At 42.0% G+C, this 17750-nt stretch overlaps 1 protein-coding gene across 4 annotated transcripts in view; it reads right to left on the bottom strand.

Annotated features, from left to right (window-relative positions):
• SLC9A7 (solute carrier family 9 member A7) overlaps positions 1–14300 on the bottom strand; it is a 66424-nt gene extending 52124 nt beyond the window's left edge. For 2 of the 4 annotated variants that reach the window (XM_042456770.1, XM_042456771.1), the window contains exon 1: positions 13895–14300. In XM_042456770.1, the coding sequence (XP_042312704.1) occupies positions 13895–14195 (301 nt within the window). In that variant the 5' untranslated portion in view covers positions 14196–14300. Of the gene's footprint in view, positions 1–3859; positions 3941–13894 lie in introns of all 4 variants that reach the window. The other 2 variants (XM_042456772.1, XM_042456769.1) reach the window with 2 other exon arrangements.
• Between the last annotated feature and the right edge of the window lie 3450 nt (positions 14301–17750).

Genomic DNA, 17750 nt, shown 5'->3' with positions numbered 1-17750 from the left:
AAATTACCATATTGAAATCAAATCTGATGTTTTTTAAATTTTTATTTGGTATGAGTTGGAAGAGGGGTAGTCTTATACGGTGAGTACATCCCAAACTCTATATTTTGACTGAAAAGTTGGGGTCGTCTTATACGCCGGAAAATATGGTAGTTGAATCTGTAATGGTAGAATAGTATATTTTTTCTATTTTTTTTAATTACAGCCAAGATTGCGGAAGGGTTTCAAAGCTCTTCTGTGTATTAGTTGCATGTCTTTTTTTTAATGCCTCTTTCTTTTTTTCTCTATTTCTTATCTTTCTTTCCCCTCCTTCTGGTTTCTTCTTTGATTATACATTATTTTGGCTGTAAATTAATTGTTTGTGATGAAGATTAACGTCAAGAAATTTTTATATTTCTTCTTTCAACCAAAATTGGTTTTCAAGGTAAAATTTAATTCCTTATTAATCAACATTAAGACAAAAATATCCATCAAAAATCAACTTAAAACAATATCATCTAAAATATCTCCCACCTACACAGAACAAGACGAATTAAACCAACCAGCCAGTTCTTATTACTTTCCTAAAGTTTGGAGAAGAGCAATGTTATATATAGTCTGGCACCCAAAAGATCATAATGGCTGCATCCTCACTGCCAAAATAATCCAGTTTAACATAGTTTAACTCCAGTGGCTCAATGTTATGGAACTCTGGGAATTGTAGTTTTATGAAACTTTAATCTACTCTGTCAGAGAGCTTTGGTGTCACAGCAAACTACAATTTGCAGAATTCCACAGAACTAAGGCATGGCAGTTTGAATGGTGTGGAACTGGATTATTTCTGCGATGAGGATGCAGCCGATGTCAGCACCAAGCAAAGTATGCCCCCAAAGGGAATTTCACAGCCAGCTCTATCAAAGACCTTCCACCTAATTTGTGAAGGAAGATGTGTCTGCAGCAAAACTTCCACCCATGATCTCCTGCAGTCACACAGAGTTAGAAACACTGTGAAAACTACTCATTTTTCTCATTTTTGTTTAAAAGTCTGTCCCACCAATTAGTCTTGCTCTTACGTCAATAAAGCATTCATAATATCAAAACCAACACCCTGAACTAACGTGCGAACTAGTGAAGCTCTAAGTGTTGGTGAAAATATATTAGTAGTCTCATTTATTAATTTAGCTGCATGGCTAATGTTGCCAAATACTTTCAAAAGCAGCTCTGTGTACAGTATATTACATTGTTCATAATCCTGGGAAATACAACACAATATTAATTAATGGAAGCAACACAGTATCTTCACCAGCCGTACTGGCTAAGAGATCCTCACAATTGTAATCAAAGCTCTTATCTGCCAAGCCAGGGGCGTATTCAGGTTCTCAACTTGCTTCTTTGAACTGCATATTACTCCATGGCATGTCACAATCCAGTGCCAGGAAAGAGGCTGGATAGAAATGAATATGCAAATGAATTAATGGTGAAAACTCCTTGAGGCTTCAAAACCTGATCATCAAAGAAGGTTGCACAAGTCCCAGCTCTGACTAGACTGAGACTGAGACCAAAACTAACTCAGAACCTCTCAGACTTGAACTGCTGCAGATGTGCAAAACAGCAGCAGCAGGATGGCAGTATTTCAAGTACCAATACAGTAACCCAACCCTAAGTCCTAGGTTTTTGGCTGGAGTACAGAGTGAAAAGTCAAACACTGATGCCACTCTGCAGTATAGCAAAGGCACCTCTATCTAAACCAGCGTAGTAGGGACCAATTTTGCTCCTGAGCAAACAGTCATTGGCTGTACGTACTTCCTTCCCCAGAGGACATTATCTTGGTTTTGGCAAACCAAGATAAAACTGGAAACTCTAAGGGGCAGGGAATGCTCTCCACTCCCAGATCTACAGTAAGTTCCTATGCCACACTTTAGAAGAGATCATCTGCCATTCTCTAAGACTTCCAAAAGCAACCATTCTCCTTATTCAGCTGAAAAAAACCTAAGGGTCTGGATAAATTAGAGTATCCCTGCCATGCCACAAATGGCCTTTGTCACATGTAGCCCATAGAACATGTGATCCCTATTTCTGATTTTAGCAAAGAAAGTAGACAGTTCAATTTCTGCACTCCATGCACTCCATACTGAAATCTGTGTTGGGGCAGGCATTTTTTTTCCTGGTGCAAAATTCCCATGGACCGTTGTTGTTGTTTCTCTTTCCAAGGGTATTTGCTGTCTCAGTTCTGAGTGCAAGGGGGATAGAAACAAGAGCAGTAGCTCAGCTGAAGGCTTGCATTTGGTTTACATACATAAAAAACAAAAGCATCAGCACCACCAGGAACTGAAACCATCACATACAGACCATCTCATTTCATAGTAAAAATCCTCCTGAATTATCATCTCTTGGAGAAACATCATGTACACCTGTTTGATGTTAAACAAAATTTCAGGGGATAATTGTGTCATGGTTGAAGTAACAGGGGAACTGAAGACAAATCAATTTGAAAAGGATGTAAAAGGAAAATATATTAGGCATAGTGGGAAGATCAAAATCATTCGTGTGTTCTAGGGGCTGCAGGTTTATTGGGATTCCTTGGACAGGAAACAAATTGGCCCTCATTTTGTGATAAATACAGTCTAATATAAAAAGAAGAAGGGAGAGGGAAAAAGAAGAAAATATCAGAACCAATAAGACTGAGTAATTTTTATTTTAGTATGAGGTTTCTAATAATTTTTAAAATTATTTTAAAATGTCCCTGCCTATCAAAACTTCTGCCATGGCTTTCAGTAAAGTGGGCAAAAAGTATCCAGAGAAGATTCTTTTCAAAAACCTTTGCAGAGGGAAGACAGCAGGTGAGAGATTCATTAAACACTCCCATTCCCATACTTTGCAAATCTTCCTTGCAAATGGTTCTCTGCTCCTGCTTTGTACATTAGAAGTACATACAGGATTGAGACGCCTGCACTTTTCACCAGGTGTCTTAAATAGATTTTAATTCTTTAAAGTAGGATAATATACTGGGTTGAAACAGGAAGAGTGTGTACAGAAATAAAATATTGGCAATACAAAGGCATACCACTGGATGCTCAACTTTCAATCAGTCAGTCAGTCACTCAATCTTTATTAGGCATAGAAAAACAAAATGCATTTACAATAAAACTTCAGGATCATTATTAAAATTTAAGCCCTAATCCTGTTGCCTCCACCAGAAAATTGGCCATTAACCTGGTAGTATGTGGGTTCCGATCTTCCAATAAGTATTCCACTGATAACCCATCCAAACAGATATTCATTTCCAATAGTGTAACCTTCTTAACAATTTTTCCTTTGGAATTATATACAATGGACAAAGCAATACAATAGGATGGAGAACGTCTGGAGCTTGATCACAGTGATATACACGATTCAAAAATGGGGTCTGCAAATATCTGCCCCTGGTCACATTTGAGGGGTGTACATTCAATCTTGCAAACAAAAAGGCCTTCCTCGACACCAGCAAAGGGTTTGAAAGTAATCCGGAATCCTATCCTGCAAAGGGGGGATACCGAGGACTGTAATTTTATGAGCCCAACTTACCTTTCCTTTTCACATGCCCAACATTTATTGCCTTTCTCTTAACATCACCAAAAACTGAGAGCCTGGCATAACTTCCAGATACCCGGTGACTGACCAGTCCAGCCCAGGATGCACTGTGCTGGTGACATCACAACCCTCCAAATAATGGACAAGAAGCCCACATATGGAGAAATACGTCGGTTTCTTTGATGCTGTTCAATATGGCATGTTTTCCATTTTTTTTAAAAAAAATATATTCTTATTTTATAGGCCAAAGTATAAAATAAGAATATTAAGACAGATGAAAAAATACAATATTGCCGAAAAGATTAACACTTACCTAACCCCTATATGAAGTGTGCAAGCTTCTGCACTGGTCTATTGTGGGTGTGATATCACCAGCTAAGTGCATACTTAGGACCTGCAGGGAAAAGAGAAATGGAGTCGATCAGCTGAAGTTACCATTGTGGTGATATGTCCTTTAGAACAAACTGTGGGAGGCAGTCGGCAGGTGGACACACAGACCAAATGAGGCAGCACTACTGAATACGGCTTCCCAAATCATCTAGCTTTTGTCAATAGGCCTTAGTTTTATCCACCAAATACAGGCATGCCTCAAGCCTTGTCAGCATGGGTCAAAAGGTCCGTTTGCCTTTTGTTCTGGTGTCTTTATGTTTCATTATGCATGTTCCAAACTCTGGTTCTGCTGCAAGCAGTCCAGGCAATGTCTGTTCTGCATGAGAACTAAGGTTTAACAGCTTTAAAACACATTTTAAAATATACTTGTTACTCTGGATCTTCTAGGAAAATGCAGAGCCCTCCATTCCTGTCCGCTTTCCGTATGATCATCCTGCTGGGCCGCCCAGTACATCTGTTGTGGGTTGCTCATTCTGAAATCAGAAAACGGCACCCAGCCATGTGGCCATCGCTGGATGCCTCATTCTGACCTCAGAAGCAAATGATCCACAATGACAGCCCAGCAAGATGCCCATGTAGAAGCCACCATGGCATGGAAACAGAGGGGCAAGTAACAGATTGGGATAGCTGTGGGACCAGGTACTCCAGGCAGCCTGGAGTGTCCCAGCCAGCACAGACAAGGCATTAGTTAACAAAGGTCCAAAACACACTGCAGTCCTGTTTGAGACCACTTTAACTGTTCTGGCTCAATGCTAGGGAATGCTGGGAACTGTAATTTTGTGAGATATCTCTGTCAGAGAGCTCTGATGCCACAAGAAACTACAATTCCCAGGATTTCCTAGCACTGAACCAGGGCAGTTAAAGTGGTATTAAATGGGATTATTTCTGCACTGTGTTTTTGACCAAAATCTCTAACAAAAAAGATTCTTTTAACAAAGTCTTTTTATTCCCACTTAATCCCACCTGTTTTCCTCCTTATTCACTGACTAGCTCAATTAAAAAAAAAGCAGCATCAGCACTGAGAATGGTGAAAAAGAGCTGGAGAAACAGAAACCTTTGGTGTTGGTTTGCAGTAGTATGTCTGCAGTAAACAATGCAATGAAACTTGAGCTGGGACAAAATGTATTTCTAATTTAACAGTTCTACTGTAGACATATATGCCTGTCTACCAGAGGAAAGGTAAATAGCGGCTGCCTGAGAATGCTTCAGTGAGCATGTATGAGCATCAAAATAGAGGAAAAGGAGGAAAGCAGAAAAACCTTACTCACCAGCTACCCCTAACATACTGGTAGAAAAATAGTAGATCTATAGGTTTGGCTACCAAAATGGAAATAATAAGAAAGGCAGAGGCTGGTGAAAGAAATCATCCCTGGATGCATTTTAGAAGAGGCTTCAAGTGGTCTCCAAAAAAGTCATGATGTTTTTAATTAGTTATGCAAGACTCACCAGACCTGGTTGTTTTATTTCACATGTAATATTGTTAGTTTTGGATAAAATGTTCACTTAAACAAGCTGAACTGCTGTTCTTTTTTTAATGTTATAGGAAACATTTCCTATCCTTTCCATGTTATTTCTACTTTTAGTGTCAAATTTTTTGTTAAAGACGTAATGCCTAGAAATACATTGACTTCATTAACTGAAGTATAATTTTAATCTTATCACACACATATTCACTGCTTCCTCCAGTGGTTTAATGGCAGAAGGGTGTACCATGTAGTTTTTCTAAAATATGCCAGTCAGCCTCAAGGTATCACACCGTAAAACAAGAATGCAACATTATTTTTCCAGCAGTTCCTTCAAGTACAAAAGCAAAAGATGGCCACATCATTCCTTTTTGTATACTCTGACATAGATACTCAACAGGCTGGATGTTTGAAGAGAGGTTAGTATTGTCAGAAAAGCCAACAGTATGCTTATAACTCATCTGGAAGTTATTACCTATTGACAGACAAGTGAAAGAGCAGGCACATGTTGACTAACACAGTCTCTGACTTTTGCAGTTCTAGTAGCCCCAGCCCCAAGGATCTCTACATCTACCACAAAGGTCTGCCTTAGTTACTAACTACCTTAGTTAAATGGGGTTCCAGACCATGTGGAAGCCTCCATACGTATACCTGGACATGCACATATTTGTCCCATCACAATGTTTAAGCAAATGTCAAGGCATGTCAGCTCCCAGGTTGGAGCTCTTTGACACATCACGTTTTACACATTGGTCTACGTGTCAGCAATAACGTCTGGGCAAAGCTAATGTTGATTGACTGCAAGAAGCCAGGAATATGAAGAGAATGGTGTGTGTGTGTGTGTGTGTGTGTGTGTGTGTATACACACGCACACACATATATACATAGAAGGGGTCAAAGCAAACAATCCAATCATACTATTTTATCTCTTCTTGGTAAGCAGAGAAAAAGCACCAAACACTCCACATTGTGTCCTCCAGTGAAGTGGGACAACAAACCGCCATTCAGCAACAGCTATCACCTTTCTTCCTCAGAAGATGGGGATTCCTCCCAAGATGGGGATTTCTGAGGGCAGTTATCTGTCTTTCTCACTTCCACTTTTTAGACAGTATGACAGGGATGTTTGAAACAAAGTATCAGAACAAACCTAGACCAAACAAACAAACAAACAAACAAGCAAGCAAGCAAAAAACCCTTTGCCAAAAACCAAACAGGCTATTGCAGGAATCCTCCCTGTCTACCTACCCTCAAAATTATCACTTTATTGATGCTGTATTTTGAGAGGCAGCGGATATTTTTCAATTTGTAGCAATTAGCCTCAGTTTTCAGGAACAACTCTCCTTAAGTATGTTAAGATGACTTATGCATCTACATCTAGAGCAAGCAAGGCCCTCTGTACACTTCGAAATATGTTTTGACAGCAGTTCACATATTCTTTTAGCATTGGCTATACTAGTTAGGAAGAATTGGTCATCTGAAAGGCGACAATTGCCATTCTTAAATGTCAAGACACAGGTTGCTGCCCCATTGCAGAATTAATGCGGGCTGACACTGCTTTAGCTGTCAAGGCTCCATCCTATGGAATCCTGGGATTTGTAGTTTGTTGTGGCACCCAAGCTCTCTGACAGAGAAGGCTAGATATTTCACAAACTACATATCCCATAATTCCATAGCGCTCAGCCATGGCATTTAAAGTGGTGTCAAGTGGTATTAATTCTGGATTGTAGGTGTAGCCACATTCAAGAAACAAACTGAAGCTATTCAGATTTATCTCCTCCAACTGTTCACTTACTTGAACCTAGTAGTAGCTGACTTACATACTCCAGCCATCTACACAATGACTTGCAATCAGTAGCCCAGAAGTCAAAAATGGATTTTGCCACATCATCTGGTCACCTTAAAAGTAGTTAGACTTCACACTAAATATTTTGGTGGGAAGGGATTCAAAACATACATTTCAAAAGGAAAAACACTGTAAAACTATATGCTTTTTTCTTCTTGTCCTTTATTCACAAGATGAAACAAACATGGTTTGGGGATTTATTTCCTACAATTTGACAAAAAATAGGTTGCGAAGATCAGTGACGGTTCTCCAGGTGGCTGTCCTAAGTCATATGAGGGACACAAACAAACATAATGAATGCAGTGCAATTTCTTATCAAGTGAGAAGTTATGGTAAAATTAGGGTGCAGCTGCACTGGTATCTGATACCAACTTTTAATTGCAATGGTTTCCTCATGAGGAACAAAGTTTCTTCAAAAAGCATGCCAAGTTCTTAGAATTAGTACAAAATCACAGTGCCTAGTTCAGTACAATGCTTTTGTAGCTGACTCAGTTACAAAAGTTTCAGAAAGGTTTGTTTTCAACGGAAATACTAACACCTCACCTCAAAGGCAAACTGCTGTAAGAAATTAGTACTACTTAAGATTACTTTAAAAGCAGAAAACCAATCCTTGCTTCAGCACAATCTTACTTCTGGGTAAACATGTTTCCATTGTGTACACAGTATTTGATGTGGCTTGAATCCATGTCAGAGTACATAAGATTTCAGCCTTGGACAATGTCCTCCAGTTTTCACAATATCTGGTTTAACATGGCAGTTTTGAGAACAGTTTGAGATTGACAGTGCAATCCTATATATTTCTACTCAGAAGAAAGCCATACAAAGTTCAGTGGGGACAACTCCAAAGAAAAGAATATACAGAATTGCAGTGTGAGTAACGAAAGAAATTCTGTCAGTGTTTTACTCATTTACTCTACATAAATGGTCAGTCTGAACTTTAAGGCACAAAGATACACTTGCACAGGGAATGCACAACCTATAAAATATGATAAATAAATCACTGAAGCCTACTCAGTAGCAATAACAAAATTTAAGTAAAATACGTAACTGTAAGAGACAAGAATTCATGTACCTCTGCAGACACTGATAAAAAATTCATAGTTATTATCAACACGTGTGCATTTCTTTCACTCAGTGAAGCACTATCTGCTCTTCTTCCATAAAGAAATCACCCCTGTAAGTGGAAATCACTGGGTAGGAACCAGTCCCAAAGCACTTTCTAAATCCAATTATGAAAACAAGGGTCATATGTATGTGTGTGAAGTGTTTCAGTAAATTAAAGATCACTTTCAAGGAAGCAATTCTTCAAAGCTGGAAGACCCTGTATTATCCTGAACCAGCAACTGGCTACATAATGCATGTATGGACTGTGGATGCAGAAAGAGCAAGGAAGCATCTACACTGTAGAAAAAGGTACTGTTTTACCCCACTTTAAGTGCTGTAGCTCCATCCTATGGAATCCTGGGATTTGTAGTTTTACAGACCATTAGACTCCTCTGCCAGTGTTGCTGCCTCACAAAACTACAAATCCTAGGATTCTGTCAGATGGAGCCATGGCAATTAAAGTGATGTCAAACTGCTTTATTTCTACAGTGTAGATGTTCCCCAAAAGGAATTCTAACCAGGGTAGGGATACTTCAGAGGAAAAGGAATGAAGAGAGCTGCTGACCCCATGTAGCAATAGCAGCTTTGTTTATATACCGCTTCATACTGCCTAAGCAGTCCCTAAACTGTTTACAACTGTAAGCTGATTGCCCTCAACAAGCTGGGTACTCATTTTAGTGACCTCAGAAGGATGCAAGCCTGAATTGAGACTGAGGCCCTGGCTGGTACTGAACTCGCAACCATGTACCAAGGCTATTTGACAGGTTACTATGGGAAACAAGCAGCTAGGCTAGACAGTTCTTGGAGCTGATCTAGCATGGCTTTAAAAACAGCAACATTAGAAGGAACTCTCCTTCCTCCATATAGTACTTTGATTTATAGTAGGTCACAGGAGTTCAATACCCGTATTAGAATATGTCCTATTCACTTCAAAAAGCATCATCCATAAAACCCTGTCTCCTTCTCTAAAGTGGGCAAGCCTGAATCCATGAGATAGGGCCGTGATGCAACAATACTGCATATAAAAGCATAAGGTTCTAAATTATCAGTTGGCACACAGAAAACAACCCATATAAATGGAGCATCATGTCTGCTGGGAGTTTTAGATCAGAACAGCAGTACCTTCTGTTGCAACACAAGCTAGATAGTCTAGTTTTTGATATCATAATCAATGAAAAGCTAAAGAATCCTTTTTCTTATTGCTATGAAAGAATGATGGAAACATATCTCTACAGTATTCCTTTTCAGTGTCTTTTTTCAAATTTGGAGAGTTCTTGAGCAAAGGAGCACCTGAGCAAAGGAAAAGCAGATTTGCAGATACATTCATCTTCCATCAGAAGAGTTCAATCAGTGCTTTGCTCATACAAATTTTTCTCTCCTTCCCACTGTACTCATATCTATAAATGTAAACATCCATCTAGAACAAAACACTGCCAGCTAACAAATGGCTAAGTTTGTTTAATATGTATTCAGAGACGTTCACTTCCATTTCTGGTAATCTCTGGGCTTTCCACCCCTGCATTGTTTATTTTCTTCAGATTAAATGTGTGTTGGAAGAAACTCAAAGAAAGTTCCTGTGTATTGTTTATATGAAATAAAAGAATGCCATGTATCCCAATAGCTCTGCCTTAACAAAGCATTAAACATTTGCCTCTTAAAAAGTTTAAAACATTTCTGTTCTATCAAAGTTATAAATGACACACTGCAGCACTGCTTAGGACAGAAATCATCTTAGCCAGTATGATATTTTTAAAAAGTTTTTGTATTTAATTGTGGACCAAAAAAGAAAAGGGAAAAAAAAAGCCTTCCAGTATTTTAATGAGAGTGTAAGTGATGTTGCCTACATAAAAGCCTATTATGTATTCTTTCAATTTAATGGCAATCCCTTAAGGGTACTATTCTACACCCACATATTTCAACTCAGTAGGACTTATGCTAGTCATCTCTGTAGGACTTACTTCCAAATACAACTGTACAGACACGCACTGTATGATACAGCCTTTCAAACATTCCATGTTCGCTGGGGATGGTGGGAATTTAGCCCTGCTCAAGGGCAGCAGGTTGGAGAATGCTGTCATAGGACGTCTGATCCTAACAATACTGATACACGCAACAATACTGACACACACACACGCAACTGTCCCCAGAAACAATTTTAGGAAGACTGATATAATGGATTGGTATGGCAAATGTTTCTTACCCACAATCCCACATTATTTATGGAAACTGATATTCCTGATGTATACTCTGCATAATATGAACGCAAATAAAAAATTGTTACAAGGGTACCGCATTATGCACACTTTTCTGGAATTAAGTGTCACTGAACTCAGTGGTACTCACTTTGAAATAAAAAAATAAAACACAGGTGGGAGACATGCAGGGTTGCATGTGGCTCACCTGCCTTGCTTGCAGACCATCAAGTCCTCCAGAATACTCCCCAAAGCCTCTGAAATCTCCCCCCAAAGTGTTTCAGAAAGAGTTTATTTGAAAGTCTCCAAATTTAGTAGTTTGGCTAGTACCCCCACCATGAACCCTCCCAACCCCATCTAATGTCCTCAAATCAGCCCAAACAGAAATCCAAAATGATGTTGGGTCACTTTGGCGATGGGGATACCACAGTGAAAACTGGTCCCTACCCAGATGGACATCATGGCACACATTCACATATCTTTCAAGATTGTCATGTACTTGGATACAGGATGTTTTAAAAAAAAGGGGGGGGGGCAACCACAAAGCAATGCAGCAGGAAGCAATGACGAAGTAGTCTGTCAGAGACTGAAAAACCACAGCTGAGGAAAATTCCACTGCTTTTCAGAATTTAACTTTTAAGGAGCCACTGAGTTGCCAGAGAAAGAAAACTATCACTTTCTTGCCCTGCATCCATGCTTCCTTACCAGAAAATACATCTGCACCATGAAATGTTAAGTAGACATGGAATGTTAAGCAGATTATGACGACGATGATAATTATAATACTTTACCAAACAGCAGCAGCAGATGAAAGGAAACAGATATGCCAATAGTAAATCAGATCTAGAGCTTAAAAAGACTGTAATGTCTATGGTGGAAATGTGAATATTGCCTGCGTAAAAATGGTTTGCTATTTTGAGGCTAAAAAAGGAAACCAGCACAAGGTTATCCACTGTCATTGTAAGATCACATGCAGTCCACTGCACCACTCATGAATCAAATCTGGCGGGTACCGAGTTCTTTGCCACATCTGATAGCGAGAACAAATGCATCAATGCATCACCGTACTTTATTGTGGTCATGCTCTGTGAAAACCCTCTGCAGGGCACGCTCTGTCCACTTCATCACATAGTCAGCCACAATAGACTTAAGGTGTATTGTGTAACCTATCCTGGTGTCTTGTTCCATTACAATAGAAGCCAGGAGGCACCAACTGGATAAGACGGGGGGGGGGGGGGAATAATAAGGACATACAGCTGGTTAGCAGTCAGCAGCCAGAGGGCATAAATGTTTAAAGACATTTCTTTTCATCCTGTGTACAGAGTTCAGGATATATTTCTGAGCAGGAAAGCAAGATCTCTCATTAGTAAACAGAAAGAAAAGAAAAGGAATGCACAGGGGACAATCCAAAAATAGCTCATGACAGGATCCCACCATCAGGCTACATTTCAAATGTTTCATGCAACTTATCCTACGGAGTACAATTTCGACACCTTTCTCTATATTACTAGCTCAATGACAGAGCAGCACTGTAATAATAAGTCTTGCATATTTCACCAGGGGACATTTTAAAATGTTATTGTCATTAAAATGCTGTGTTATGATAGTGATGGGGAAAGACCTCTAATACCTCTAATTTTTGCTTATGTAACCAAAAGCTGGTATTCACCTCCTCTCCCTCCCCCCCCACCACCACCATGACCCCAAACAAGCCTCCAAGCCAGTGTCACAGAAGGCAAATTATATAATATGAATTCGGAAGGGCCCTCTTACAGCATATCTGCAAAAATACAAGCAAGGATGCTCCCTGTGACTTGACCTTTGCATTCTTAGTAGGAGTCTGTCAGGAATACCAAATGAGAATCAGAGGCCTGAGTACATACAAGTTCAGGGGATGCTCCTTCCTCTTCAAAACAAAAAGAACAGGTTTGGGGAGAAGGCAACAATTCACTACTCACACAAACACAAATGCACACATTAAGGCTGTGAAGAGCCAGTGGGCCTTGGGAAAGCAGCAACCATGCAGCAACCTTGTGCTCCCTGAAGAAGAGAAATATAGAGTGATTTTGAATGTTGGATGACGACTCTGGAGACCAGGGTTCGATTCCCAGCTCAACCACGGAAACCCACTGGGTGACCTGGGACAAGGCACACACTCTCAGCCCCAGAGGATGGCAATGGCAAACCCGCCTCTGAAGAAACTTGCCAAGAAAACCCCATGATAGGGCTGCCATTAATTGGAAATGAGGTGAAATCACACAATGACAACAGCGTCAGCACTGGCATTAGAAGTGTCACTGATAGGCAAGGATGCTGAGGCAGGAGAGGGACAACTAAGAGGGGCAACTACTTACCTCGGAATAAAATGTAAGTTCTCCACAGACACCATTGGCCCCCACGCAAACCAAAACATTTTTGCCTTCCCTCCTGCTTCAAACCACAGTGCAACCCTCCCACCACTGCCACACAAACCAAAGCTAGTGGAATGTACTCCCTCGGAGTGTAGTGGAGTCTCCTTCCTTGGAGGTCTTTAAGCAGAGGCTGAATGGCCATCTGTCAACAGGGATGCTTTGATTGAGAGTTCCTGCATGGCAGAATGGGGTTGCACTGGATGGCCCTTGCGGTCTCTTCCAACTCTACGATTCTAAGGGTGAGCAAAATGAGCTTTGACATTCATTGCTGCTGCTGCTGTGCGCCTTCACATTGTTTCTGACTTATGGCCCAGAATTCCATAGCCTTGAGCCAGACAAAGAGTTAAAGTGGGGCCAAACCATGGGGTTTTCTCAGAGGGGGCTTGCCACTGCCATCCTCTGAGGCTGAGAGAGTGGGACTTGCTCCAGGTCACCCAGTGGGTTTCCGTTGGCAGTTGATTTGAACCCTGCTCAAACCACTGGACCAGGCTGACATTCAGGGGTGTGTGTTGTGTGTGTGTTGGGTTTCCTTGGCAAGATTTCCACAAATTAAAACAAACAAACAAACAAACAACAACAACAATGCCAGGCAGCTGAGGGATGAGGATGTGTCCAGAGAGGGGCACAGGTGCATCTCCTCATCCAAAAGAGGGTGCATATAAAGGGAAAGCAAGCCCCTGTTTTTTTCCTGTGGGGAAAAGGGCTCCCTGGAAGAGGGGAGGAAAGGTGGAAGAAAGATGCCAGATGGAAGCCGCTTTGGCAGCGCCTTCACTCTTTGTCTGGCTCAAAAGGGATCCAGGGCTCACAACAAACTCCAATTCCCAGAATTTCAAACCCTTGAGCCAGACAAAGAGTTAAAGCGGTGCCAAACCGGGTTATCCCTCCAGTGTGGATGCAGCCTTAACCCCCCCCCCCCCCGGAGTCCCTCTGCTACCCCCTTCTCACCGTAAATCATGGCCAGGCCGGTTTCGTGGAGGAAGCGGACCCTGCGGTGCTTGAAGAGCCAGATGGTGAGGATGGTGAGGGTGAGCAGGAGGATGAAGGTCAGGAGGCTGGCGCTGTCCTGGCGGTGGCTGGCCTCGGCTTCCTGGTCGGTGGCCAGCTCCTCCAGGGCGCTGCTAGTGCTGCGACCACTAGGCTCCCCTGCCCACAACCCAGGGCTCCAGAGGAGGAGCAGGAGAAGAAGCAGGAGCTGCTGCTGGTGGCGCAAAGGGGGCTGCCCCATGCTGACGCCTGCTTGGCGCATGCTTGCACCCCGAGGCAGCAGGCTCCGCGAAGCCCCTCTCGCCCCTGCAGCCAAAGCCCTGCGAGTCACGCCGCTGCGCGCGCGCCTGCCTCTCCAAGCGCAGGGCTCCTCCACGCGCTCAGTCCCTCCTCCTCGTCCTCCTCTCTCGCCGCACTGAAGAGAGGCAGAGGCTGCTGCACCGCCCTGGACTGGCCCACTGGCAAGGCTCTGGGGGGACACACAGTGCTTCTAGGCTCCCCCCCCCACACCCATAGTTAAACAAAAGAAGTCTCCCCCCGTTAGAGGTCAGTGTGAACTGGACATCCTTTGGGTGTTCTTTTGTTGTTGTTGTTTTGGAAAGAGATTAGGCAAGGTAAGGAAGGCTTTTTGGAAAGCTAGCCCTGCCTCTCCCCCTCTAAAAGTCTGAAGTGGTACAGTCCAGTTTCTCCCCCCCCCCTTGGACTCTGCCCAGGGTGACCCCCAGCAGCAGGAGGAGGAGGAGGACAAAGGCACTGCTGGACTCAGGGGAAAAGGAGGACCTGGCGCAAGGGGAGCTGCTAGCCCTTCTGCGAAAGAGACAGTCCTGATGGAGACACTTTGGGATTCCTCCTAGAGACCGAGACAGAATGTGGCGCAGTGGTTAAATGCCTGTCCTGCAGCCGCTCACTCAAAACCACAAGGTTGCAAGTTCAATACCAGCGAAAGGGCTCAAGCTCGACTCAGGCTTGCATCCTTCCAAGGTCGCTAAAATGGGTACCCAGATTGTTGGGGGCAATTAGCTTACAGTTGTAAACTGCTTAGACCCTATTAGTTCAGTATGAAGCAGTATATAAATAAAGCTGTTTGAAAGGAGGACCTCTAAATGAGGAGCATGCGGCCAAAGCAAAGCTAAACCCACTTCATATAAAGCCATGGCTCTCAAGTCATGCTCCCAATGCAGGATATTTTGGAATCCCTCCTAGACAGGAGGTTGGAATGGAGGACATGTCCTGGAAAAGGAGGACCTCTGGTCACTCTGAATGTGGGTTATTTCAAGAAACTTGGAGGACATGGCCAAAGAAAAGCTTAACATACTTAATATGAAGTCATGCCTCTCATGTCATGCTCCAAATGGAGGACATTTTTGGATTCCTCCTGGACAGGAGGCTGGACTGGAGGATGCATATTGGAAAAGGAAGACTCCTGATCACCCTGATTCTGCAGTCTTTCCTGAATGAGGAACGGGAGCAAATAGAGCGCCTTCTCAAAGATGGTTACAGGATACTGTGGTCAAGTCGGCTTTGTGCAGTTTGACACCACTTTAGCTGCCATGGAGCAACACTATGGAAACTGGAATTTGTAGTTTGTTGTGGCTCCAGAGCTCTCTGACAGAGAAGGCGAAGAAGTATCTTGTTGTTGTTGGGTGCCTTCAAGTGTTTCCCACTTATGGTGACCCTAAAGGCTATCACCAGGTTTTCTTGGCAGGTTTTTTCAGAGGGGGTTTCCTCTGAGGCTGAGAGAGTATAGCTTGTCCAAGGTCACCCAGTGGGTTTCTATGGCTGAGCTGGGATTCTAACCCTGGTCTCCCAAGTCTTAGTCCAACACCCAAAACCACTGCACCCTACTGGCTCTTACAAAAATATTTTACAAAACTACAAACTCCGTAGCATTGAGCATGACAGTTAAAGTGGTGTCAAACTGCATTATTTCTTCAGTACAGATAAGGCCTTCGACTTATGGTGACCTTCAGGGATGCAGCTTCCATGATTCAGTCTATCCATCTGTAATAGGTTCTTCCTTTTTTCCTACTGTCTTCTCCTTTGCCAAGCATTATAGTCTTTTCTAGTGAGTCATGTCTTCTCATGCTACATCCAGAGTATGACAGTCTCAGATAAATCATCTTGGCTGTGAGGGAGAGTTCAGGCTTCATTTGCTTTTTGTTGTGTGCTTTCAAGTCATTTCTAATGTACATGATGACCCTAAGGCAAACCTTTCACCGGGTTTTCTTGGCAAGATTTGTTCAGAGGGGAGTTTGCTCTCCTCTGAGGCTGAGAGAGTGTGACCTGCTCTATGACCTAGTCATTTGTCTTTTTGTCAGGGCATGGTATCTGCAGAACTCTGGTCAGTACTACATTTCAAATTACAATCGCTCCTCCATTTTCGCATGGGATCTGTTCTGGACCCCACCCCATAAAAATGAAGATTCGCCAATATTCAGGCCCCATTGGCTTGAATGGTGGTGCACCCCTGTGGGCACCTGAGGTACGCGCCATGGGCCTGCACCCCATTTTATGTCCCTCCATTTGCCCCTTGTGCATAATCGGGGGACATGGATTCGAAGCCCACACAAATGGAAGGACGACTGTAGTTGTTCTTTTCCCTATCAGCTATCTTCACTTTCTAGCCATACTGTTTAGCCTTCACAGCCATACATAGAAATTGGAAATACATTGGCAAGGATAATCTTGACCTTGGTATTGACTGATATATCTTTACACATCCATGGCCATTATTTTTGTTTTCTTAATGTTCAACTGTAAACCTCCCTTTGCACTTTCTCCCTTTACTTTCTTGAGTACTTTGCTATTTTCTGCAAGTAGTATGATATCATCTGCATATCGTATATTGTTGATGTTCCTTCCTCCACTTTTCACACCTCCTTCCTCTGTATGATGCATTCTGTATACAAGCTGAACAGACCTCATTTAACCTCATTTCCAAGTGAAACCATTCTGTTACTCCATATCCTGATTATGATCGCTTGTTTTTATGCATTAGGATAATCAAATGTTGGGACAAACCATTTCTTTAGGAGAGAGCCATAGGTTTTTCATGATCTACACAACCAAAAGCTTTGTCATAATCTACACAATACAGCGTGATTTTCTTCTAAAATTCTTTCTATTACCCAACTTAAATTTGCAATGTGATCCCTAGTATTCTTCCTTATCTGAACCCAGCTTGGACATCTGATAGTTCTTGTTCTTCATGTGATGAAAATCTTTGTTGTAGAATTTTGAACATCACTTTGTTTATGTGGGAAATTAATGCAATGGTCCTGTGGTTACTGCAATTTCTGGTGTCCCTTTTCTTGGGGACAGGAATGTATATTAAGCATTTCCAATCTGTGGGCTATCTCTTTTGTTTTCCATATTTGATAACAGCTGTTAGAATTTGAGTGGATTCTGTCTTTTTAGCTTGAAACAGGGTTATTCATATGCCATCTGTTCTTGGTAATTTATTTGACGCAAGTGCTCTGAGTTCAGTTTCCATTTCACTTTCTAAAACATCTCTATTATTTTCGTTGTCATCTTCTATTTCTCTGCATTGATTGTTGTAGTACAGTGGTGCCTCGGGATACGAAATGATCGGGTTACGAAATTTCCGGGATACGAAAAAGTTGGATTGGCAAAAACTGTTTCGGGTTACGAAATATTTTTCGGGTTACGAAATTCATTTCGGCGCGAAATTCAAATGCTGCAAAGGGCAGCTATAGGCTTTCCAGTGCTAACGGAAAAGTGTTTCGGGTTACGAAATTTTCGGGTTACGAAAGGAATGGCGGAACAAATTAATTTCGTAACCCGAGGCACCACTGTA

The sequence above is a fragment of the Sceloporus undulatus genome, chromosome 3 (assembly GCF_019175285.1).
Source record: "Sceloporus undulatus isolate JIND9_A2432 ecotype Alabama chromosome 3, SceUnd_v1.1, whole genome shotgun sequence".
Taxonomy (NCBI): Eukaryota; Metazoa; Chordata; class Lepidosauria; order Squamata; family Phrynosomatidae; genus Sceloporus; species Sceloporus undulatus.
Note: the sequence above shows the minus strand (reverse complement) of the source record. Positions and strands in the feature narration are given on the sequence as shown.